Raw genomic sequence first — 26,188 nt, 5'->3', positions numbered from 1 at the left:
TAATGTGCTCAGTGGATAATATTTAGCATTATTTATTTCACAATTTAACTTTAATTCCTCTTTTTCCTGAAGATGAACAGGAGAAATTAATTTCCCTAAGAGAAATCAATTGTTGTAGCCCTCAGTATCAAAAATACTTTCTGTCATTAATTACAATGCTCAGGTGAAGAAGTAAAACCATAATTTAATGCCAACCAAATGAAATACCAATGGAATAAGCCTATATTTTTAACCTTTTCTTCTAGTATTTTGTGGTACAGCAAAGTGCAAGTAATTAAAAATAGAAACTTGACTTTTTGTTTTCTCCTGCTTGCTAGGAGACTGCAAGATATTCAGATAAAATCCCTACTTCAAATTAGTTTGGAGAATTCTTCAGCTGATATTTCTTGGTCAAGGTATAGTGAAAGTTGGTCAACATATTTATTGGCCAGGTCTGCACTGATCTACTGCAAGCAGGTAAACGACTATACTGATGTAATCTACTGTAGCTATAGAAACAATAATCTGAGGAAGCATCTTATATGCTGCTTCTCCTCAAAATTTGTTTCAGACATTGTCGTGCTTTGACGTTTGTGGGAAACAAATGAAAACACTCCAACAGAAATACACACTGACGTTGGTCAGAATTTTTCAAGAGTTAATTTAGTACTTGCTCAGTGCACTGTTTCGTTAATAGGGGCTTGGTTCTTTAGTGGTATAATCTGCCATATGTGTAGTGATTTTGCTAGGAAGAACCGTAGCTTCATTATAAAAAAAATCGAGGTAGAATGCACTAGGTTTCTAAAATGGTTATCTGGAAATACCTGAAAAGTAATAGAGGGAAAAAAGAAAAAAGCAACGTAAGTAGCATCTATCCATAGGTCTGCTGCTGGCTAAGCATATTTCATGTTTTTCAACAATGATTTAGAAGAAATCTTTGTTATAAAGAAAGAGCTGGGTCAGTCAAATACAAAGGCACACATGAAACATAAACCAGCCCAGAATATTAGAAAGAAAAAAAAGAGAGCTTAGCAGCAGCAGTAACTTATGCTTGGTGAATGTGGCTGAGAAGAAATACTAGCTGTGCATATTGAAATTGGGGAATATTAAGTGGGAGAAGTTAGATACTACATTTGTGAATATGTTTTAAGGTTAGAAGCCTTGTGCCCCAGCAGGAGAAAAGCAGACAGAAGACTTGGGAAGGAGACAGAGAAAGCTTCAAGAGTAATTAAAAAAAAATGGTTCCATCATAAAAAAATTAAGAAATTCGATTTATTTTACCCAAGTGATGACTATGACATAATCATGCTTTGTAACTTGGTATTTGGGGAGTAGATTCCCGATACCAGAAGGTTTTTCAGTGGAAAACAGTAACATGAGAGTTAGTGTTTGATAGTTGATGCTGGATGAATTCAGGTTAAAAACAGGAAAAGAAAGATATAAACATTTCTGTATTGAGAAAAATCAATCTTTAGAAAATGCTTACTAGGGATATTAATCTCCAAATTTCTGCAAACAAAAATTAAAATGTGTTTATACTTTGTAATTCAGGAGCTTAGGCTGGAGGCTGGTGGTCCCTTTGCTGCTTACAGTATTTGAGATACACAAATTTAAATCAGATGAAGAACTAACTCCTATGTATAAGTTGCTATTAAAAGGCATTCTTACTCTGAGCCCAGAACATTCCTGCAAAAGGTTAATAATTAATTTTTTCCCCATAGTTTTGCCCCAAGGTTTTTTGGTTTATTTTGTTTGTTTTTTGTTTTTTTGTTTGTTTGTCTGAGAGTGCTTTACTTTCAGATTCATATAGGAGCAATACAATAAAAAACCATTTATTTCTCAACCTCTGCTCTGGCTGCATATACAAGCAAGGTCTATAAAGCAATTTTGAAACTGATAAATTCCAGAGTAGGAATATCTAATTCCCAAGTAATCTTTACATGAAAAATTGGTTGCAAGAAGAAAAAATAAAATGAGGAGAAGAAATGATGAAGTGAGGGAGAAATAACCATACTTTAGGAGATTGTCTTACTTGAAGAAGAGAAAATGGAAAGAAATGGGGCCCCTCTAGGCCAGACTTTCTTCTCTGTCCCATCCTATCACTTTATTACTTTCAACATGAGAGAATATGATATAGAGAACATATGATGCTTAAGCTACAGCTTCTATACAAAGCCCACTTTTTACCTCAAAAGCAGATGATGCAGACTTCTGCCTTGAAATAAATAAGATTATTTGTGCAAATGCAGACCAATTCATTAGTTGAATTATCATAACAAGCATTCATAGCTGCACTGAACTGAAATGTCCATTTTGTATTTTACTTTTAAAGTCCCTAGCAATAATTCTGGATATTTTTACTATCTTTATGACTATGCCATATTATGGAAGTGTCTGCCATTTCGTTTTTCTTAGTACTATAAGTAATTGATGCATTAGCTATTTTGATGGAATGAGCAGCAGCTCATCTTATTTAACCTGTCTAGTCTATAAACATCTAGAGGAAAAGAAGAGCAATCAAAACGCATCTCTTAAGTCTCCAAAACTTGCTGAGAGGCCAATCAGTTGCAGTGCTGGCAGACTGACAGGGAAATAAATTCGAGATTCATGGACCGCTTGCACAAAACACATCGGCAACTGTTCCACCTGCACTAGAGCAGTGACAGTAATGAACAGGAGTCCACTGCTACTGCAAACCCTCCTTGCAGGGAGGGAAGAGGCTTTTCTAGTAATCAAACTACAAATATCTAGACATCCACAGGGTAAAATACCATATGGAATATAATGGGTAACCTGCGTGAATCACAGGCACTGTAAGGTAAGAACTTGGCTAATAAGTGGTTTTTCAGATAACTTTGCAGTGATGGAAAAAAATAACAGCTGAAATATCCTGAGTTGTTAAATGATTTCAATAAAATAAAGCACTCAGCTTTCAAATCTTAAAAAAAACATAGTTGAAGTAAATCTTGAAGCAATATATCAAGTGCTATTAACTTAAACAAATTTCAGCAAAGTATACTGTGGGTTTTTTCTGGTTTATTAACCAGGACAGTAGGAAAAGCATGTGTGTTTTACAAAAAAAAAATGAGTGTTGAGGTTACCTAGAACATTTAATGAACTTTTATCAAAAATGTTTCACAGAGCTGTAATTAATGGCTTTGTGGATAGGATTTTGTGCCCATTGTACTGAGGTCACTTTTCTCTCAGCTTCTGCTTCATGTTTCTGTTCCAATGTAGCCGAGTTTGCTAGGTCAAAACATAAATGATAACAGAAGCAACATATATTTGTGTGAATTACAACAACCATTTCACCAGGTAGGGATGAAATAAATTCCATTGGACCCAGTTGTTCCCTGGATACCTGTGACCTAATCAGGATTAATGAGACTTTTTGACCTGTGAACCTGAATCAATACTGTTTCGCTCCTTCATATATTTCTAATTACTCAGTTCTCTTTCTAGCAAGCAGTAGAATTCCTGCTGTATATACTGATAATTTATTTTTAAATCTTTGGAAATGTGTTTCAACTTAGCAGACATGACAGTCTAGCAAATAGTCTTTTTTACGACCTCTTGAGAGACAAAATTACCAAGTTACTGCTTTAACTTCTCACTGAATTGTCACTGGTTTTTTCTTTATCTGCACCATTTGTAGCCTGTGATCTAATCAGCTTTCAGAAACCTATCTGTGGTCACAAGTGCAGGGTATGTTAAAAAGTTTGGTGGAGTATTACAAATGTGTAGATTTCTCTTTATTGATCAGTTAAATAAATCTTCCATTCATCAGGTAAAAACAAAATTGCAGAAATATTGGAATTAAACCATTTTTTCAACCAGGTATATGGTTTGAATTATGTTATTTATAAATATTCTGCACTTAAAGTTAATATTTATGTTTTTCTGATGTTCAGGAATGTTCTCAGGTACCCAGTGGGAATTGTTTGATGGTTGTCAAAGTTGAAACTAAATTCTGAATATAGACAGTAGTTGTATGATTTTTCCCTTTTTTTACTTTGCTTTTCTGCTTATTCACCTCATCCCAGTAATTTTTTTTTTCCATTTTACTAACCTTGTTCTACAATTAAATACTGAATGCTGTTTATGCTTTGTTATGAACAATTGCAGCTGTCTAACTAGAAGGTGACTGAGTTGTAATACTTGAATCTGAGAGCTTTTAGTATATGCAATGAATTCAGAATATGAATAATGATATGTTATCAATAATTATTTTCTTTGCTGAGAACTACCTCATCCTCTGAAAAGGGCAACATTTAGGAAATGAGAGCGCACACTCTACATCTCATATGTAAAAGATCTGTGTTTCTGGAAAGTGGGGGAATACATTATGTTCATCCATTTAAATCTGACCCCTTGGGAAGCATCAGATCTAATATGAATTCAGTGATATCATGGCAAAGCAGTTCACCTTGCCAGTAGAAATTATGTGTCCTGCTCAGGTGGAAAGGTTGGTCAACACTCCCCTCAAACATCAGGATTTTAGTCTGAATGCATGGGGGTGAGGTAGAAACAGGTGACTAGGCTGGATCAGATTTCTCCTCCTGAAGATAATCTGAACTGTAAAGTTAATAATAAAGAATAATAAGGCAGCATTATGGGATACTGAAAACAAAGGCTGGTAGCCACAAAACTCCTAAGAGATGACGCTGATCTTGAGAAGTTTTAGATATTGGATTGGTCTGTTGTAGGTGAAAGGCAAAATCCTGGAGTGCCAGATCTTCTGCTGAGGCCAGTGAAGTTAGTTTGCTGGAGCAGAAACAGCCTCTGTCCTAAACCTCTGGAGTTCATTCCATTTAAATTGTCAAGGAAAGGTTAAGGGTGACTTACTTTTGGTCTTTTTGTGCTGATGTGGGAGTTGGTGTGATTGGAAATTGGGGCCAGACAAATGGCAAAACCAAAGCATCGTCTCCTCCTTCCCCGATGAATCCTCTGAGTGACTTCCTAAGGAGTGTGCTGGATCTTGTGTTTTAGGTCAAGCCTGAATGATTGCTTTAATTTTGTAAAGTTCAATAGCCTGTATCAGATGGTGATCATGTAGTGTGACCTCTGTAGCCTCTTATAAGAGGTTTCTTATGAAGTCTCTTATATCTCTGAATCTCAGATAACTACTTAGTATAAAGAAGTTTCTGAGCAGAGTTTCATCTTGATTTTCGGGGTGGAAATATAGAAATAATTACTTGGTCTTAGCAATGTTCACAACAGGTTTTATTTTATTTTATTTTATTTTATTTTATTTTATTTTATTTTATTTTATTTTATTTTATTTATTTTATTTCATTTCATTTCATTTCATTTTATTTTATTTTATATATTTTTTAAAATTCTGTTCTTATTTACTAAATTTAACAGATCTACATAAAAATTTCACCTTTCTGTGGTGAGTTGTAGAAGTAGCAGTACTGCTAAGCCGGAGCTTAGGGGTTTCTCCTGTCACATTCCATTCAGGATCACACAGGTTGTCTCAGGTTGTCTTTGTACAACTTTTCTCATCTTAATGTGTTTAATTCATGTGGATGCTTTTAATGTGGTTGACAGGACAAACAGAAGCACATTATCTGGCATCGAGCATTTTCAGAAAAAAAAAAAGAGTAATTCAGGGTAATTTATTGATTTGTAATATCAGAACTTTTGAAATGTATCCCTGTTTTTTTCTTGCAGAACTAACCCTTGTACATTAATGGATAAACTTCTGCACACAACACAATGCTCTTTGACTTCCAATTAGTTCTTCCAGCAATTGCTATTTATAGAAGGTGGAGTGACATGATGTTGGAGATGAGCATGATTTCAGTCCTTGTGCTCCAAAAACATGCCTTTCTATAGCCAAAGTGAAAAACCAAATTAATTTCCAAGAGAATTCTCTGTAAGACTGAACAATGATGGGACGTCAGTGCATCCATGCACGGGTGTATAGCCAGCTGACTTTACGATTGCATGCCGAAATGTCAATGGAAGCAAACAAAATGAGAGACTAGAAATGTGTATACAGAAATGTTTATTCATACGTGTGAACAAGCAATTGTGGTTAGTATTACAGTAGTTATAGTAGTTAGTATTATAACTTCCAAAGTCTTCACAAGTGTCACCATGGCAGAAAAAGAAGTTTCCGTGTTTATTGGTAAAGGCCTCTATTTCTTCCTTATTTCAGGAATCTTTCATGCACTGTGAAATCATCAGCGTTTCTGTGTGTATCTTTTATTGGCTTAAATTATTTCGTCAGAGCTATTGAGGAGTAAACCTTTTTTTTAAAAAAAGAGATTTCCGAGATTTTTATTTTTAAACTATGGCGTAGCAGTTTGGCTTTATGTCACATATTTAGTAGATACAGATGATTAAAAAGAGTGCAGAGCTCTTAGTATTAAAAAAATAATTATCGAAAGCGCAATTGAATTTATTCTGCTTCTAGTTCCTTAGCCATATGTTGATGTTACTAACCTGATTTGAAATGAAACAGTATCTACCAGTTATCACAAATACTTTACGTTTAATGTTGAATTATTAGCCTGTGTTCATTTATTGATTTTACCTCCTCCTCCCTGCTGCTCCATCTGCTACATACTTTTCCTAATAGGCTATTTTCTACCTATCATTTTAAGCTAATATATACAGTGTAGGGAAAGAGCAAAGCATTGAATACTTAGGGAAAAAGTTATTTGGGGAAGATGGAAGAACTCAAGTCAACAGAAGACTATCTGAAGGGAGAAAATGAGAGATTTATAACATATTCACAATAACAATAGTGTAACTAAGAGTGTGAATTTTAAACTGATACCTTGAATGTAGGTGTCCAGACCTCAGTTGTTATCTGATTTATGGTAATTAACATACTATCAAAAGTTTAGAAATTGTAAATAGATTTCGTAGATGTTTTTAAATTTTAAATTTAAATGGATTTCTTGTGTCTTAGGAAGTTGTTCTAGCTGTTGAGGGAAGGTAGGAGTAAAATACAGAGAAAGTATTTTTCAGATAAAAAATTTTACAGGTAAACACAGGTAAAGTATTTTTCAAAAATATCATTATGTAGTTCATCAATCCAGACAAAAAAAAAACAACAGAGAGACAGTGAAACTTGTAGCTATCTGCCAGCACAGCATGTTAGAGAATGTTGAGTGGTTTTTGAAACATCAAGATGCGGTTCTTTTCTGTTCTAGTTCCTATTTGAAGATGGCTTTATCCATGTTTTGTAAAAGTTATGATTTTGCTTTTAAATAATAAATTGACTAAATATTATTTGTTTTTAAAGTGTTTCTTAATCTAACCAACTCTCTGTTTTCTTCTGATGTGCAAAATGAATCACTGTGCTTAACCCTAAAATCACTACAAATGTCTACAAAAAGGTGATGCTTGGAAACTGCTGAGGTGGCAGGTTTCTGGAGACTTAGCAGCTTGGGAATTCATGATTAAAATGGCTCCACTGCTCCTGAGAAGGCAAAATTTTAGTTAAAAATTGCTGTAAAAGAATAGCAAGAAATATTTACAATGCTCAGAAAAAAGTAAATTTCCAAACACTACAAGTAAGAACTCTTGGAACGGACTGTTCAGGTGATTATTAAAATGTTGTTTAATGGAGACTTTTTTTTTTTAATTAGCAATGATGGGCTTATTCTTACTTGATCATCACTTCCATTATTATTATTATCATTCTTATTATCATCATTATTATTATTATTATTATTATTATTATTATTATTTTCCTTATTTTGATAACACACAGAAGGCTGAAACACTTATTCTTACAATTCTTGTCAGTGCACAGAGCTGGCACTCTGGCTTCACACAAGCTCTGGTGCTGGAGATAAGTCAGAGTGGAGCTAAGTAGGACAGGCTCTGGGGACTACGCTTTCTGTAACAGAAAGAGAGAAATAGGCTACAACAACCTTGAAGTGATTTTCATCTACGGTGGCAGATGAAAACTGTGGTATTACTGGAACAGGGATAAAGTAAATGAGACAAGTAGAAGCCTCATTGTCAGTGGCACAAAAAAGAACCAAAACCATTTTCCTGACATTTCTGAGTGAGAGCTTTTTTGTCTCCTCAGAAAAGTGGGGGTCACTCTTATCAAAGAAAAATTGGTTGGATGCTTTCTGGATGAGGGATACTGCATTTATTGGGAATATCAGACCGGTTTTGTCATGTCTGAACAACTCTTTTGAAGGATGGAAGTTGTGGCTTAAATGCTCCCCTGCCTCAGTCCAGCCAGCACTGGGCACTTGGAATAAAACTCCCGTTTTCTCAGCATGGGGTTTCATTCTCCAAAATTCGTTCCAAAGACCATAAGGATTAAGCTTAAGAGAGTCTGCTTCTGACAGGTGAGCACACAGCTTTGGAAAACCAGGATCTCAAGCAGATTTCCATAACTAATGACCAACTGAAGATCTGTGTCTTCTAGGGTAGAATGTCTTTCCTTTCAGCAAATACGAAACCTGCTTTTCACAGGAGAGAGCATGGAAAATGGCACACTAACATCTGGAATGAGCTCAGCCTTTCTTTGTGAATAGATTGCCTCAGGGAAAAGCAGATGAATGTCCTGTCACTATTTTTGTTGCTGTCTCTTGAAGGCAGTCACGTGCTGCAGTACTGGCCACCAGGAAAATGCTAGAGGTGATGCTTGTGATGTGAAATCTTGCTGATACTGCTTCTGCTTAATGAATGGAAGAAATATTGGTAAAAGGATTAAATAATAAATAGTAGTGTTACGCACTGGGCTTAAAATTCCTCCTGAGTGAACACCTGGTGAACAAACATATAGCACCTTTGGTTCAGTGGAGGTGTCCTGGATTATAGCAACAGAGGGAAAGATGTTTCTATGTAGGAACAACTGATGGACCACTGGGATAATTAGCAGGTTATAGGAAGCTGTAGGAAAGATGGACAAGCTGAATTTAGATACTCTGCCTGAGACAAAGAAATGCAGCTACAAGGTCATCATTTAATGTGCGTACGCATCAGTTAGTTAGCTAAAACACAGTGAGTTTAAGTGCTATGTGACTGGGAGCTTTAGCCATTTGCTAAGATGACTTCATTCCTCCAGGTGTTTTTTCTTGGACATTTCCCATGTTGCCCCCAAACTAAACATGTAAGGCTGTGGCTGCTGCCTCATTGTGAGCTGCTCTTGAGCTGGGGATGGAGCGAGAGCCTGTTGCTGTCCATGGGGATCAAGCAGGAGACAGGACCTTTCCCTTTGCCACGAGAAACTAAATGGAAGCAAAGAGAAAGTGAGAAATGACTGGCAGTGATAATGTGTTTATCATCATCCAGGATAAAGGCCTGTGAATATATCTGGAGGAATTTGCTGTGTTTTTGTCATAATATTTTTGTGGTGACTTCGGTTTGCCAAGAACTAATCTCTCTAATACTGGTTAAGACAATACAGCAACAGCATCTCTGAGAGGAGGAAAAGCAAGCAAACAAAAATATTAGCCTTTACTAGACTTTCTTTCCTTCTGACTGTGCTAGAAGACAGCTCCACCTGAGGTCTTTGCCCTTAAATTGTATGATATGTTAAACCCTGAATGTGAGAGCATCTGTGTGTCTGGGTTTGGCTCTAGCAGGTGTATTGCAATTTTATGTTACTGTCCTCACTTTGGTCCTCCACATGGGCAATAAGTTCTGGACTGTGTCACAGGGCTGGTTGCATGGCAGGGTCCTTGAATACAGGAATGACGGAGGACAGTAAGGGGTAACTATGGCATTTTTCTGAGTTATACCAGTATGTATCTCAGACCAACATGAAGACAGGTGATAGAAGCTTTTTTTCATTAGTGTAACCCTCTTCACAAAGGATTTTGTTAGGAAAAGCTGAGCAATATCCCATTGACTTGACTTGTCACACAGTATGTCTTCTTGATGAAGACTTTATACTAACACCTATAGTTATGTTCAGAGTTGACACACAGGATATCTGGAACATAGACTTTTAAATTTAAAAGGGTCTTCCTTAAATTTGAGAGAATTCAGTCTTTTGTGGTTTAAGGGAACTGGCAGGAGTAGTACACTAAAGGAAAGACTTGATTTACCTTCAGCCCTTAACTCTCTCATACACTTTGCCAATTTCTGGGCAAGAAAAGTGCAAATTTCTACAGACAGGTTTACAAATACACTCAATGAGACAGACTCAGAAAAGTGGAGAGTGAGGACTGGAAATCAAAGTGGAGTAGTGGAGTGCTTGTGGAAGGCAGAAAGAAAGAGAATTTATTTGACTCACCCCTACATAAGGTTATGAGTCAAATGTAGAATTAAGTGCATGTATTACATACATTCATGTCTCCACTTGCTAGTTATCTTGATGCTCGTCCTACTTTTCTCTCTCTTTTTTTGTTTTGTTTTGTTTTCTTTTGCTTGTTTTAGGTTTATAGTTGCAATTCTATACCTGTTGTTGTTAAGATTTCCTACCTCAGTTCCTATGGTTGTTGTAAAGTGGTGATGAGTAATATTCTGGAAAAAAACCTTGTTGAGACAAGCCAAGTTTTCAAATTTTAATGCACCCTTGCTCATCAATTGCATTTGTAATGTTGTGACATTTTCATATTTGGGTGAGTCCCTCAAATTAATAGAAATCAGTTTACCTCAGCATCAGTTCTAGGTTGTGATTTCATCTGTAAATGACACAGAATCACAGAACGGTTGAGATTGGAAGGGACCTCTGGAGGTTGTCTAGTCCAACCCCTCTCCTCAAGATGTTTTTTTTAATATCTCTAAGGATGGAGAGTCCACAACATCCCTGGGCAACTTGTGCCAGTGCTTGTTCAGTCTCACAGTGAAAAAGTTTCTTGATGTTCAGAGGGGTCTTCCTGTGCTTCAGTTTGTGCCCATTACTTCTTGTCTTAGTGCTGGGCACCACTGAAAAGAGCCTGGCTCTGTCCTCTTCGCATCCTCCATTCAGATATATTAATTCATAAAATGAAATAAAATAAAATTCTTCCTGTCCTTTCCCCATAAAAGAGCTTACAGCCTTGCAGAGAGCTCACAGATGTCTGCATGGGTACCAAATTTCTAATACTGTGTCCTGTTTTGTCTTTCAGATGAGTCCATCTTTTAGTAACTCAACATTCCAGTCCAAAATAACAGAGTCAGCTGATATTGTTGTTGGAATATGTTATATGGTGTTTGGTAAGTATAATTTCATGGTGTGTGTGTCTATAGATCTTTGGCAGTATTTGATGTGGTAAGGAGACTTGACTGTAAAAGTCAAGTTTGTTTCTGACACTGATGAATATATTTTGTGTAAGTCACACAAAATATTTGAAAGAAAAATTATATACTTAAAAAGGGAAAAAAAAAGTTTTAGGTAAAACCTTTTCCCATCTCTCCCTCCAAGAATTTCACGATGGAAATGTATGTGAACAGGGATGGCTTTGACCATACAGTCAACCAGATCCCAAAGTGACTATGATGCCAGCTGGTGCCTGCTAAAAGACTGAGCTGGTAATCCAGAGAAGAACAGACACTGTGGGAAATAAAAGCAAAAAAATGAAATTGAATTTTTCCTAAGAACAAGTGTGATGTTTGACTCTCCTGTAGTATAGCCACGGAAGATACTTGATATAACTGATCTCTCTGATGTGGCTGTAATTTCTGTGTTCTGGTTAAAATTAATCTTACTAGGAACCGTTAGAGAGCACATTCTGACAGTTTGATGATCTGTGCTTCTTGACCTCAGCCAACCTGATTCTGCTTAGAAAATGTTCCTATTAGAGCAGGGCTGCCAGACTCATTTTCACTGGAGGTGATGTGGCCCCCGGTGAAAAAGAGTTTGACACCCCTGTTTTAGAGATACCAAGTGATAATCAGATGGAAATGTAATTGGAACATTGGACAACATCAAAATGTGGAAAGCAAATGGAAATAATTTTAAACAAAATGATTGCCTCGTATAGTGTTTTCATTGTTATATTTTTGATGTATTGGAAGAAAAATGTTTGGAACAAAATTGTTGCACATTTGCAGCAGCAGAATTCAAGGAGGATATCTTTTCTCTCTCCAGATGATTTTAAATTACAAATATCTTAAAGGGACTTGAGGAGATCAGTGATGGAAAGGAATTTAGTATCAGTGTCTAACATTACTTGCTAATCTGACATTTCCTTATGGGAAAATATAATAATCTGTAGAAAATTTGAGGGAATTATGTTGTTGTTTTTTTCTTTCACTATGAGAGTATCATTAAATGAGGCAAGTTTTCTTATGGGTATAATCCAAAGCCAATGTTGGTTTGCAGTCTTTGTGCAACTTGTCAACCACAATTTCTCTGTCAACATTTAACTATATTCTATAGGTAAAGTGTAGCTTTTTCCAAAAGTATGCAGGCAGCAAGGTCCACAAAAGCACTTGGTCTCTCTTCAATAGCTTGATTTCACTGATGGTCACCTAACTCTTACTTAACTTTGTGTATCCATCATAGGTTTGGATCCCATTAGTTTAAAGGTAGACAGCAAATGTCTTGTCTTCTACTAGACTATTTGCAGCCATCTTAAGTTTCTTAGCAGGTCTCACAGTAGAACCAGCATTCCCAGAGCAAATAGTTCTGTCCACACACCGCAGAGACAATACTTAACTACGTTTCTCTCTTTCATGCATAATTCAACATTCGTGCTATATTGCGTATCATTAATAGGAACTATAACAGGCACCTCTGAGAAAATGCCTCAAAGAGAAAGGAAGAAGGGTTAGTGAATGGAGAGCTCTGGACCTGGAACTGGGAAAATGTGTGCAGTGCCAGAGAGATGTTGTCTCTGTCTTAATTCATGCCAGCTTCCTACGGGAAGTATGTTTTTTGGCAGGTCAGTTAATTTAATGGATAAAATTATTCATTAGATCTTTGTAGGCAGTCTGATGGGAAAACAAACCAAACCAAAACAAAACAGGAGGAAATCAGAAAAAATGACCAAATTAAAAAAAAATAAAGAAGAGGAATCCACAAATATAAGAAAGAGACAAATTTATCTGATAAATGCTAGCTAGAATGACATCACATTATTCCTGTACATGATAAAAAAAAAAAGAAAAAAGGATGGCTGAAAGTAACTATTTCTTCATATCGTGTATTTCTCTGCAGGAATATGCTCCTTGTGTGGGAACAGTATTCTCTTATACATCTCCTACAAGAAAAAGAATTTGTTGAAACCAGCAGAATACTTCATTATTAACCTTGCCATCAGTGACCTTGGTATGACTCTGATGCTGTACCCTCTTGCTGTAACCTCCAGCCTTTCACACAGGTTTGTTCACTGTACATGTGATATTTAACATCCTCTGCAGGCTCTGGAGGTCTGTCAGTGATGAAGACTGAATTACTCTGTCACTTTGCTTGCTGTCAAAGTGGGAATTAATTAGATGGATTGAGAGATGTATGCTCTGTAAGAGCATCTTTATGGACTGCTAGTGATAATTAGCACTTGTGTCTATTTGAGGTCACTATCTTTTTGATTTCTGTAGAGCTGAGACTTTTTTCCAAACATCCACTTCCTACTGCATTTACCCTTTGTGGGTAGTATTATTCAAGTGATGGTGAAATGCTTTTTTTTTTTTTTTTCAGTTCGACAGTGAAATTTGGTACTACAAAAAACCCCCCCTGGATTTACTTATGATCTCCAAAAGTAGTGGCAGTGATGGTGCATAGAAACGTAGTGTTCTCGATTAATTTTGAGGCCAACACTCTGAATTTAGACCTTCTTCCATCCTTCCTTGCTTCACTTCCCTTTATCCACATGAATTCAACCTCATATAACTGTGCAAAATCTATTTTTTGTGATCTTCTTTTAAAGTTTGGGAGGTATAAGAGGCTCATTACGAGACCTCAGATAGTATTTGTGCAACCCAGGCAGTATGAAAGTGTTTAGGAGAAGGGATCTAGATAGAAAAAGTGAAGGAAGATCAGAAATGGTTGTCAGAAGTTATTCTGCATGGTTTGGGAGAAAATGATCTTTGTAATATTTTGGTCTATCCCAGTTGTTGCAGAATGTCTCATAACTGTACAGATGTGAATATGTGATGCTGATTTGGCTTCCCAAAACACTTTACTGAGAAAACTAGGAATATGTCTTTAATAATGTAATCAAGTAGATTATGTTTAACAAGATGGAGAGCACTTCATCCAACATAAACCCTGGGAAACTTTTTGTTTTCAGTTAACCAAAATGAAAAAAATGTATTTGGTTTGAAGTGAAAAAATATCTCTCTGTCCGTCTCCCATGTAATGTTCTCTCATTTTGGCATCAAAACAAAAAATAAGAGAAAAAAATCCAGTAATTACTTGGTTTTTACCACATTACTTTCTGTGTTAAAATATTGCTAAATATGTTGACTAATAGAGAAGGTGTCTTCAAAATCCAGAATGGGGCTTTTGATAACTGCTACTGCAAGTATTGCTGGTGTCTGAATAGAAAGGGAGGAGGTATAATGATTCAGATCAAAGTTCTGTTCTTCTGGAGAGCTTTCACAAGAGAATGTGTTGATTTTGATGAAAACTAGTTTTAAAATATACATAAGGTTAACAGACATAACAATAAGATGTATTATTTTATGACCCAGGCTTACTAGTGATAAGCATTTAGATTTTTCTTTTCAGAATGATTGTTATTAAGATATACTCCTTTGTTTTATAAAAATAAAAAGGCTTAAATACGAATCATAAATATAGAGCAGGACATGATCGCTGTAAGGTTTTCAAATGAGAATATCTTCTGTAGTTGATCGTAGACCAACAAATAATTTAATCATGCAGTTTTATTGAATTTTTGAGGCTACAAATGCAAATATATTTCTACCATTTGCTATTACATTTAAGAAAGAAGGAGAGCATCTAAGAATTAACTTTCTTGGGTATTTTTCAGGTGGCTGTATGGGAAACAGATTTGCTTGTTCTATGCATTTTGTGGGGTGCTCTTTGGAATCTGCAGTCTCTCAACACTGACATTATTGAGCATTGTGTGCTGCCTCAAAATTTGTTTTCCAGCTTATGGTAAGTTAATATTTCTGTCCTAAATTGCTCAATTTTTCATGTGAACACAGACCACCATTTCTGGGTTGCATATCCTAGAGAATAGTCTTCCAGAATGTCTTTTACATCTGTTCAAACAATGCTTATTTCTGTGATCGTTGATAATTAACTATAGGGCTAGATGCGTGCAGTTGATTACTTCTAAGGTCTTTTAAGTCAGGGTGGTAATTTGGAAACACAGAATAAGAGTTCTAATCTGAAAGCATGGCTGGCTTGAATTAATTATTTTTTTCAGAGATAATTTCTACATTTTGATGGAGATTTATTCATACATGTTTATGTTGTGCTAAGTACCTAGATGTATCAGAGAATTCAATTATTAATTCAATTAATAGCTGGGTTTGTTCAGCCTGGAGAAGAGAAGGCTGAGAGGGGATCTTATCAGTGTTTATAGATATCTCAAGGGTGGGTGTCAAGAGGATGGGACCAGACTCCTTTCAGTGGTGCCCAACGATAGGAAGAGGGGCAACGGGCACAGACAGAAGCACAGGAGGTTCCATCTAAACATGAGGAGAAACTTCTTTACTTTGAGGGTGCCAGAGCACTGGAACAGGCTGCCCAGAGAGGCTGCGGAGTCTCTTTCCCTGGAGACATTCAAACCCCACCTGGACACATTCCTGTGTGATCAGCTCTGGGTGAACCTGCTTTAGCAGGTGGGTTGGGCTAGATGATCTCCAGAGGTCCCTTCCAACCTCAACCATTCTGTGATTCTGTGATTTTTTTTCACAATTTGTTGTAATCCATGCCCTATTCTTACAAACCTTGAATATACTATAATATTTTGAACACCTGTTAAAATTATCTTTCTTAATTACCCTGCTCAATGGCTAGCATATGGGAAACTCCCTTCGGACATGTCAGCTGTGCTAATCTTCACTATTTGTTTTGTGTCTTCCAGGGAACAGGTTCAGGAGAGAACATGGGCAAATCTTGATAGCCTGTGCTTGGACCTACGCAGCAATTTTTGCCTGTTCTCCCTTAGCTCACTGGGGAGAATATGGAGCAGAGCCCTATGGCACAGCCTGCTGCATTGACTGGCATTCTACCAACGTCAATGCTGTGGCCCTGTCTTACACTGTAGTCCTCTTCGTTTTCTGTTTTATTCTCCCTTGCGGAGTAATTGTCACTTCCTACTCTCTTATTCTGGTAACTGTGAAAGAATCCAGGAAAGCGGTGGAACAGCACGTCTCTGGCTCCACCAGGATGAGCAATGCACAAACCATTACTGTCAAGGTATTTGAAAGTCAGCCTTTGGCAAGCTGTTTTTAACACAGCTGGGCAGCAGTATTTAAGGACCAAGAGAGTTCCTGAGAAGGGAATAAAGATGGAAAAGAAAATTGGTCTTTAATATGTTTTCATTTCAGACAACCCTATTTTTTGGTGCAGATTTGCTGCATGGCAATGAGTTGGTAAATATACAAATAGTAGTTGTGTTGTTTCTGAAGGGGGATAAGCTCACAGAGCTTCATTACTTGTGAAAATTAATATTTCAGACTTTTGATCAAAAGGAAGGTTAAAAATTGGAGCATTATGTAGAAGTGAGCTTGGGTCTCATGCTCTTGAACAATTGCTTATGAAATCCAGTCTGGTTTTGAGTGGGTGAATTCTGTTTGCCCAGCTACAGATACCAGAGGAGATCCAGGCTTAAGTTTTATATCATAAGAGATTTTAAATAGTAGCATAGAGGTCAAATTCTCTTGTGTATAACTGACTAAAGAATAAAAGTCACAGAAAAGTATATTTCTGTAAATATTTTTGAACCAAAATTTCTGAAAGTTTGTATTCTACTAGATTATACAGTAAAATTAAACCTGTGGCTGCAGTATTTTTTATGGAAATTGTTTCCTGCTGCCAAACTATGTCCCTTTCCTTTCCAGAAGATCAACATTTTTTTTTTAATATAACAAAAAATAAGACTAAGAAGCTTGCAGCTAACATTTGGTGTGCTTCCCTCCTTAGATAATGTATCTCTTGAAAGACATGAATGTTTCTTCTTGACTCTGTTAATTTTCTCCAGTGAGAAAATATTTTTGTTGTTGTTGTTGTTTTCTTCTTAATGTCAATGAATCCTTCTCTCAATTCTCTAGTTACTTGTTTAGCATGTCCTTCTAAGTATCTTCCTTTGCACCCTTCAGTTTTCTGCTTAGAGTCATCTTTGGTCCTTTGGTTCTCTCTCTGTTCAGGAAGATGAATTGTCTCATTTGCAAATACAACTGGATATCTCACAGATCTGCTTCTGTATAGATGATCTTATTTATCTTTTTCACACTAGCAAACTTGGTCTCTCTCTGACATCTCTCTTCAGATTACCAAGTGCAGTGTAGTTGCACTAGAGATCTTAATCTGCCTGGTTTCTCCCTTTGAGTATCTTGGTTTTGACCACTGTGGGAAACACTATCCTCCTCTCTACTGCATGGTCTTGTAACCTAAATATCATCCTCAGCCCAAGCAGTTTAAGAACTAAAGAGTTATGTCCACATCTTACCTCCTTCTCCTTTGTAATAACTCTTAGATGGAACATTTCCCAACTAAAGCTCTTAAATATATTCCTGCCCTACTCCTGGATATTCAGTAAACATTCATTTTCTTAAGTCTTTCATTTGACTACAGGATATTATCCTTTAACTCTTTAATTAACTTTTAAGACCCTTCATATCTTATCCTAATTGACTTCTATACTCCTGCTTAGTGAGACCAAGATGCTGGCTACAGTATATGTTCACAACACTCAGAAATGTGCATGCACGTTCAATACTACATGTCATTCTTATGAGTTCCTTCTAATAAACACTGGCAAAATGAAAACAAGATCTCCTTCAAAATTTCATTTATGATGTTAACATAAAAGACACACTGTTATATCATAAAGGTTGATATTGGTTTGGCTCCTGGAACACCAGCAGAACTCCTTATCGTGTACTGACAAGTATTTCTTCTCTTTACTTTCTGATTTTTTCCCCTCAAAATTGTTTTGATCTTCACTATTAGATTGTAAACTCTTGAGTTTATCTAAGACTGCTTATCTGCAGAGAATCTCACCCTGGAATAATAATACAAACAACTAGTTTTACATGATAATCCCTTGGAGATACCTGCTAAGAGAATGGTTTAAGTGAAACTCATAAAAGCAGAGAGGAGATAAGAGACTTTTTTTTTTTTTTCCCATAAGAAACTCCGCTAAAACAATCCACCCCAAATATGTCAATGTTGTGGTGTACTTGGAATGATTATTTGTTGAACTGTAGTTCTTTCTGCTGGATTTGAGCTTCAATACCGCCTACTTTGTAGCACCTGTCAAATTAAAGACAATATATAGCCCATTCTTCCTCTGTCTTTTTCCATCCTGCCTCTGATATCAGGTCACTGTAGGTTAGGGGTCCTGGTCAGGTCTGACCTGTGCCTCTGCTGTCTGATCCAGCTTCAGCTGAAGTGCTTGGACTTTGCTTCAATCTTGAAAAACTAAATCCAGGAAATTGCTTAGGCACTTAAAACTGGATTTAGAGAATTAAGAATTCGGCTAAGCCCAGGTATATGGTTATGGAAGCTCCTGCTTGGCAGCTGCCTATGCCTCGAGGCTCCAAGAAAATGCCACAAGTTCCTCTGTAATAGTAAAGGTTTCCTGGGTTCCTGCAATTTGCTTTAAGCTGTACTACCCTGCACACTATGTGCCCATCTCTTTCCTAAGCTGTATTAACATAACCAGGCCATAGCATTCAATTTATGCCCACTTTAGTCTATTTGTTTATCAGTAATTGAATATTTTTATTAAAAAAGCAATAAAATACAGATAACTTTCGCTATCACTAATATACTTCCCATACTAAAAGATCTGTCTGTCGTGTTTTTTTCTGTGCTATTTTAGAAGGACAATAGCAAGATTTTAGAAAATGTAATCAGAACTGTATAGTGCTATTAGTGCTTTTGTGCTTGTGAATTTGCAAGGTGGGCTAACCTCTGATATTGCTTTTATTATTAAATAGTTCCATAAGAATCAATTATAATGCATACAGAGGACACTGTTGTTCTCACGTGGTCTCTTCGCAGGTGCATGGGTTTCCCAGCTTCTGGAAAAAATATGCTCTGAGCATATAGATAAGACAGACAAATATTACAAATGCAAGTAGAGATGCAGAAAATTGCGTCTTCTCTGGGAGTTCCTTAGGATTAAACCATTTTAAAAACACACTCTAGCTCCCCCTAGAGGTTGCAGGAGCAAAACCACCATGAGTGTAACTTCATGCGCCATCAAATATTTGTTTAAATACGATCTCTGAACCGTTTGCCGTACATTCAGTTTAAATCAGGAGGGATAAGCCTGAGAGATTGTGTTCAGATTTTGTTGCGATTCAGACTTCATGTGTGACCTTGAACAAAGTTCCTGGTACTCAACTTTTATTTATTTGTGGCTGTAATTTGTGATACATCTGAAATACCTTATTTAAAACACTTAAGTATCATTTTGCTGAAAAGGAGAATGTTGAATAATTCACATCTCTCTTCTAATGTTTTTTATTGAACAAACTGATTTTTTTTCTTAGTATGTAATGCAATGATTTCCAGAGAAACGACACAAATCTACACACCACGGAGTTTATTTGGTCTTAAATTAGGTTTGTACAATGCATGAACACAGTGTGTGGGTTTTCTTATTCCTCATTAAATTATTTTTTTTCAATTAATATAAATTTTACTATCAACATTAATGGAGGATATCTCACTGCTCTTAAACTGGAAGTATTATATATCCACTGGTACAAGCAATCTTGAAAGCTGTGGCTAATTACAGGTGGGAAGATCTATGAGCATAATAGAAAATATAATGGAATAAAATTGGATAAAGGTTACTCTTGAAAGAAGACCTACAGTTTAGAATACCAGATGCTAAATCTCGATAATTCATTGTAATGGGCAAATCTACTCCTGAAGTGAAAGAATTACAGCTGTTCAATGCCTTTCTTGATTTTGTTCACCTTAAACAGATGCTTTAGTTGTAAGGCACAGCAACATTGCGATTTGCTGAAGGCATTTCAAAGCCATTTGGAGACAAGTGGTCCATGTGCTGTTTCTAAATGCATGTGAAGCGAGAAAACGTGCATGAAGACACAAACACTCAATGCCCAACTCACAGTTACCTTACTTGCACTATTGAATGTATATGTACAAAAGAATAAGTGAACAAAATAGTGCTAGACTGCTTAAAAAAATGCTGCCAAAGGTCTGTTCCAATGTCTTGAGAGCGGAGTAATCATTGGAAAGAGGCCCATTTACTTGACACCAATATGAATCAAGTATTCTTTTCTGAACCATGGTACTGTAGCAGTACTTTACTCTTTTTACTTTTTTACTCTTTCGTACTTTGTTGAACGAAGAGAGAAGTAAAATTCATTACTTGAATTTTCAAAGCTTAGCCTGTGAATTTCTAATTTCTTTTACTCTTTCTATTTTAGCAACGCATTGGATCACTGGCTTATTATTTTGCAGAAAAACAAAGTAGAGGTTGTAATAGTCCCTTGAGGCACAAAAAAATCAGTGGAATTAATTTGTTGCTTATAAGCATGTATTTGGACTGAGTCTCACAGATTTTGAAAATAGTTGCATTTACCCTGTCAGAAACAATTTGTAGGAAAAGCTTTATATTCTCAGCAGAATAGCTTCACCCATATCAATTCCTTTAAAAGTGAAAGGAAAGAAGTACCATTTTATTTTCTTTGCCATAACCTTATCTAATTACCTTCTGAAAACCCATTTCTCCTTCTTTGCAGCCTCTGGAAACTGAGAATCCTTTAAGGCTGTGCTGCAATAAGCATATTGCATAAATAAATTGAGAAAAGTTAAGCACTTGCTGCAAATATCCTTTTCTGTTTTGCGGACAAGAATGAATTTTGCTACTGAAGTAAGCAAAAGGTTCTACAAATGAGACAAATGATGGACAACATGTCATCCTCTCAATTTAAATGACATGATCTCAGGAAGGCTGGATTCTTTTAATTCATTAATGCTCAAGTCTTCTTATTCAAACACTTTTTGCAATATATTTCTTAAGAAGCCGAAAATTTACTTCTAACTTTCTCTTCTAAACTCTCATTATTATTACAGTGAAATATTCTTTATTAATAATTTTGTACCAGGAACATCCATATGCCAACAAGTTTCTCTGTTGTATGAAGAGATACTTCAAGTCCAGACACACAAGATGCTGAATACTCCAAAATTCCACTTCCCTGCCTTTTCCTAATGTTGGCTTCAGGTGTGTTGGGTGGACGGGCCATGACGGCCTGCAGATTTGATTCATCTGTGCCTGCAGGCTACAATAATTCTGTGCTTCGTGAAAGATCTGTAAGGGCACAGGGTTTTACAAGAAATCTGTAGACATAAAAAAATCTTCCCTGAACTTGACCAGAAACTTTCCTTTCCATGCCTTCTGTACATTGCTCCTTCTTAATTAAATTCTTGATAATCCTGACAAACTTTAGCGATAATGTTGTAGTCTCCATACAAGTATAATGATAAGTTTAATGTATGTTTAGTAAGTTTATTATCTAGATGGAAGAATTTTCTAAATCTTCTTTGCTATAGTGAACAGCTTGATATAGTGGACCTTTATCTGAGTTCCAAAGGAACTCTTTTGTTGTGTGTATGAAAATCTTGATGTTCTTTGCCATCTTGTGTTGGCATCACTGGTTAGTCCACTCCTCATACCTGTCTTCTTGGAACCATGTCAGTCATTTTGTTGATCTTAAGGAGATGAAGGCACTTAATAAAGGACTTGGCTTGAAAGTTCTTACCATAGGCAGAGAGTGTTAAGTCCTTTTCTGCTCTGATGCATTAAACTCCAGACTTCTCAATATGTGGCACGACAATGTAAGTAATGATAACAAAGTCTCTTTCTACATTCATGTATGTATGTATACATATGGTGGATATGCTTACATACCTCAAAGGGCGTTCCTTTTGCCTAATTGTGCTCCATTAAAACTTAGTAACTGTCTTAAGTACATCTTGAAAATTGTCAGTGACAAAGACCTGAGAACAATCTGTCACATCTATTTTAGACATAGATGTCTCTCTGTCCATTGACATTGTAAAGAACCTAGACTGTTTTAGATTTAGCATATAAGTTTTTTAATAGCTCAAGTTATGCAAGATTAATCCCCTCCTTGCTGTAGAAACTGTATTGATGCAGTTTGGGAAGTTGGCTATGAGCTCCTTGAAAATATGTGCCTTTTTTTTTTCCACATGAAGAAGGTAAAGCTTATTGCAATCCCAAAGATTAATTGCTACCATAAATAAGCCATTTGGGAAATGCATCAACTGATTCTAGTATCCATTTCTTCTTAATGTGCTTCTAAAGGGCCAAGGCATATTACTTGCCAGAGAGACTGCATTTGGTTTCAGTCTTGAATACTGACCATGGACAGTTGAGGGTTACAAAACCCATGCATATTGCAGCGGTATATCCATAGGTAGATCCAGACCTTCAGTAAAGAAATATAATGCTATGGAAACAAAGAGAAAATATGTTTACCCTGTCTTGTGGATTTGCCTCTTCATTGTTTCTTAACTAGTCTCATTCTGTTGTAACACCTCATTTCACAGTTCTGTCAAATCACTTTAACTTTGGACTTCATGGAAGCTCTAACAGGTTATCACCCATAAATGGGAAATTTCTTCTGTGCCACTATTATTATAGCAGATGGCTTTGTAGAGAAATGCAAACATTCATAAACAGATTTTAGCCTAATAGCAAAAACAGTTAAATGCCACAGACATTCCTCATAAAACTTGTGATATATATATTTCTTGGCAATCACCATGCATTTCTTCTTACAAAATAAAATTTGTGAGACTATCAAACTTAGGGAGAAAATAATAGCATTTGGAGGATGCCTCTCTATGCCTTAAAAGAGTCTAGTGTGTGTTCCTCTGGTGTTAGTGTTCAGAGCCTCTTTCATTCTCTCTCTGAAAACAATAATGTCATCTGTCTTAATAGAAAAAAACCATGATTTTTGCAACCTGCAGTCTATAGCCAGAACCTCACTGAAAAAAGTTGTGGATTTGCAATTAGCTGAGCTCGTTAGCAGCTCTGCACTCCCACTTGCAGAGGGCAGCTCAGGCAGGTGGCACAATTAGCAGCTGAAAACAAAAGTACTTTCCTTATTAATTTTTTTTTTGTTCCCTTGGATTCAATACTACTCTAAATGGAATGGATTCTCTACTGTCTTCATTATTTGGAAATACACACTTTTGGAAAAACTGGACTCTACAAGCTTCTTCAAGAGCATGAATATTCTTTTTTTCCGTCTTTATATATGCCCTTCTGTTATAAGCAGTGCTTGGAATGATACCCAACAAGTTAGTCTTCCCAAAAAAGCTGATGCTTACAGTTTACTTTAGATTTCTAGAAGTTTTGTTTATTGAAGACCTGATATTTATTTATTTATTCTTTCATTTTATGTGTCTCTGTGAGAATTTATAATGATAAAAGCAACAGATTTTTTTTAAAATAAAGGCGTCTCGAAGCTTTCTTGAGAGAGTTTATTAGGACAAACAACTGTGCAGTAGGAGTTAAACTAATGCATTTGATTCGCCTTCAGGATTAATCTAGTCTTCTGCTGTCAGGTGCCTGTCTGTGGCTCCAGTTGAGAACCAACAGTAAAACTATGAAAGACATTCTTTAGCCAGGAAAACCAATATTACTTTTGAATTGGGCAATAAATAGGAATGGCTTTGCAATCCAGACAAGAGTTTCCCCAGAATGGCATCTTTTTCTTTAGCTTGGCTACCTTTTTAGTCTAAAAAGAGTTTTCTTGGCACTTTAGGGAAGAGGAAGAGAAATGTAGCAGCTGATACATTTTAATTCTGAAGCCTCAGGCAGAAATAAGTTTCAGACAGAATTTGCTAGGAAAATCTGCATTTGGAGAGCAGATGAGATATGATGGAAGACTTGGGGAGACTCTTAACAAGGAGGTTCAATCAGGTCATATTTTTATGCATATACCATTTTGTTGGCTATTTTTCTCTTGCATGCAATTTTTTAACTCACTGTTTTCTCCTTCTCTCTGCAAGCTGAGTGTTGCTGTGTGCATCGGATTTTTTGCTGCCTGGAGCCCTTACGCCATCATTGCCATGTGGGTAGCTTTTGGATCGATAGATAAGATTCCTCCATTAGCCTTTGCTGTGCCAGCTGTCTTTGCAAAGTCCTCCACGCTCTACAATCCAGTTATCTATCTCCTCCTGAAGCCAAATTTCCGAAGCACCATCTCCAAAGATTTCACAGTTCTTCAACAGTTATGCATCAGGAGTTGCTTTTGTGTCAAGACACCACGGAACTACATATCAACTTCGAACACCAACCTGAGGACATTTAAGGCCAAAAATGAATTCAGCTGTAATTCTCTGCCAATTGTTGGAGAATGTTCTTATTTCCCCCATGAAAAGTGCAGTGATACTTTCGAATGCTTTCAAAGCTATCCAAAATGCTGCCAGGAGAGGCCAAGCACTATGGAATGCCCTCTTCAAGAAACGATGTCCTTGGAGAGCAACATCCAAGTAAAAGTGAGACAGGCCAGTAAGAAACCAGTAAAGGTGGTTGTGCAGGGAGAAAAAAGCACTGAAATTGATACCTTGGAAATCACCTTGGAAGCAGTACATGTGCATCGTACATCTACAGACCTCTAGAGCTTCTTGTGTGAAGCCCTCTGACTGTACTGTTATTATACTGGATTTATGAATGTAACTTTTTCTAAAGAGTCCTTCTGCTACCCCATTTTCTAGACTATTTTTCTGTTTTTTCTCATACTCTTTGATGGGTCATGTGCTACAGCATGGACGTGCTATAAATGCTGTATGACTCTTGCCATGCCAACATTAGTACATAGGGCTGTGTTCGCACCATGTGCTATATCAGACAAATCCTCTCTGTGTTTTGTAACATCCTTTCACCCTGTTTTCAAGAGAAAACACTAACCATTGAGAGATTTTCCATAAAGCATTTTTACCCTTTCTAGACTATGTACATTTTATAGTCTGTCTGTTCAAACGAAATAACTCAGTGTAGAGTTTTAAAAACATAAGATCATGCTGGTTTAGTTGTTATAGCAACTGAAAAGGTAAATGCTAACTGAAATGCCTGTTTTACAAGAAGTGATGCTGAATGACCACGTATGTTGCATTTGCAGGAGGTATAGGTCACTTTGTTCCTTGCTTTGAGATGAACAGGCAGGTTCTGACTTCATTCCACATGAATGAAATCAAAATATTTCTGGTAATTCAAGATAGTTTTTTGTTTACTTTTTTGGTGTAATTTTAGAACTTGCCCTAGGGCATCATTTATTATTCCCATTTTCCTGTATAGGACCTTGGAATTAGGAGGGTGAAGACCTGGCCCAGAAATAGCACGAGGGCGAAGAATCTCTGCTGGTGCAAACCACTGAAACCTGTGAAAACTACCCCACATGAAGACCCCAGTCCTCCAGGAATTCATGAATTTCACTTAGAAGGACACTGCTGCAGAGTAAGAACAGGCACAGTTCTTCTTTCCCTTGTTCTTGGGCTCCTTTTTTCTCCCTTGGAAGAGGAATGAAAAGAAAATGAAGGGGTGTTGAGAAAGGGCATTTGAAATGGTTGCTTCTACTGGCAAGGGAGGATTTTGTTGAACTGCTGCTCTATTTCATGGCTTGCAATCAGAGAGCACCATATCCTCTGCTGCTGCCATGAGGCACATTGCCAATGACATGCCGGAAGTGCCAAGCTGTCATTTTGGCCAGGCTACAGCCAAAATTACCATATCTTTCTCATTAAAAGTGATTATAACTTTGTTTTCTGGGTGGAGTTACTTTGGGTGATAAGGCAATCTTCCTCTGAACTTTGTCATGTGCAGGGCCAGTTCTTCCTACACTCCCCAGGAGACACTACCGAAGCCTCAGTGGAATACCTGTATCTTTAGCATGATAATGATTTATCAACGACACATTTTCCTCCTGTTTCTGTGGTGACTTTGAGAAAATATATCTGATTGCAAAACAGACAGCCATGTTAAACTCTGTGAAAGTCTCCAGTTAGCCACTTCAAGGGATTTTTGGTTGCTATACAGTGCATTTGGCACATTTACTTGGGATATAGAGTTCTCTGTCCTGTTTTTAAACTTCCCCCACCCTCCCACCCCAAGCAAGCTTTTATCTTCAGTGTTTTTAT

The 26,188-nt window shown here is 36.7% G+C and overlaps 1 protein-coding gene across 1 annotated transcript; it reads left to right on the top strand.

Moving 5' to 3' along the window:
* The first annotated feature begins 11,018 nt into the window (after positions 1-11,018).
* LOC135986261 (opsin-5-like) lies at positions 11,019-24,673 on the top strand. The gene is made up of 5 exons (XM_065630187.1): positions 11,019-11,106; positions 13,052-13,214; positions 14,829-14,956; positions 15,894-16,228; positions 24,062-24,673. The coding sequence occupies exons 1-5, from the start codon at positions 11,019-11,021 to the stop codon at positions 24,671-24,673; spliced, it is 1,326 nt and encodes a 441-aa protein (XP_065486259.1).
* The last annotated feature ends 1,515 nt before the right edge of the window (positions 24,674-26,188 follow it).

Source organism: Caloenas nicobarica, chromosome 2 (assembly GCF_036013445.1).
Source record: "Caloenas nicobarica isolate bCalNic1 chromosome 2, bCalNic1.hap1, whole genome shotgun sequence".
Classification (NCBI taxonomy): domain Eukaryota; kingdom Metazoa; phylum Chordata; class Aves; order Columbiformes; family Columbidae; genus Caloenas; species Caloenas nicobarica.
Note: the sequence above shows the minus strand (reverse complement) of the source record. Positions and strands in the feature narration are given on the sequence as shown.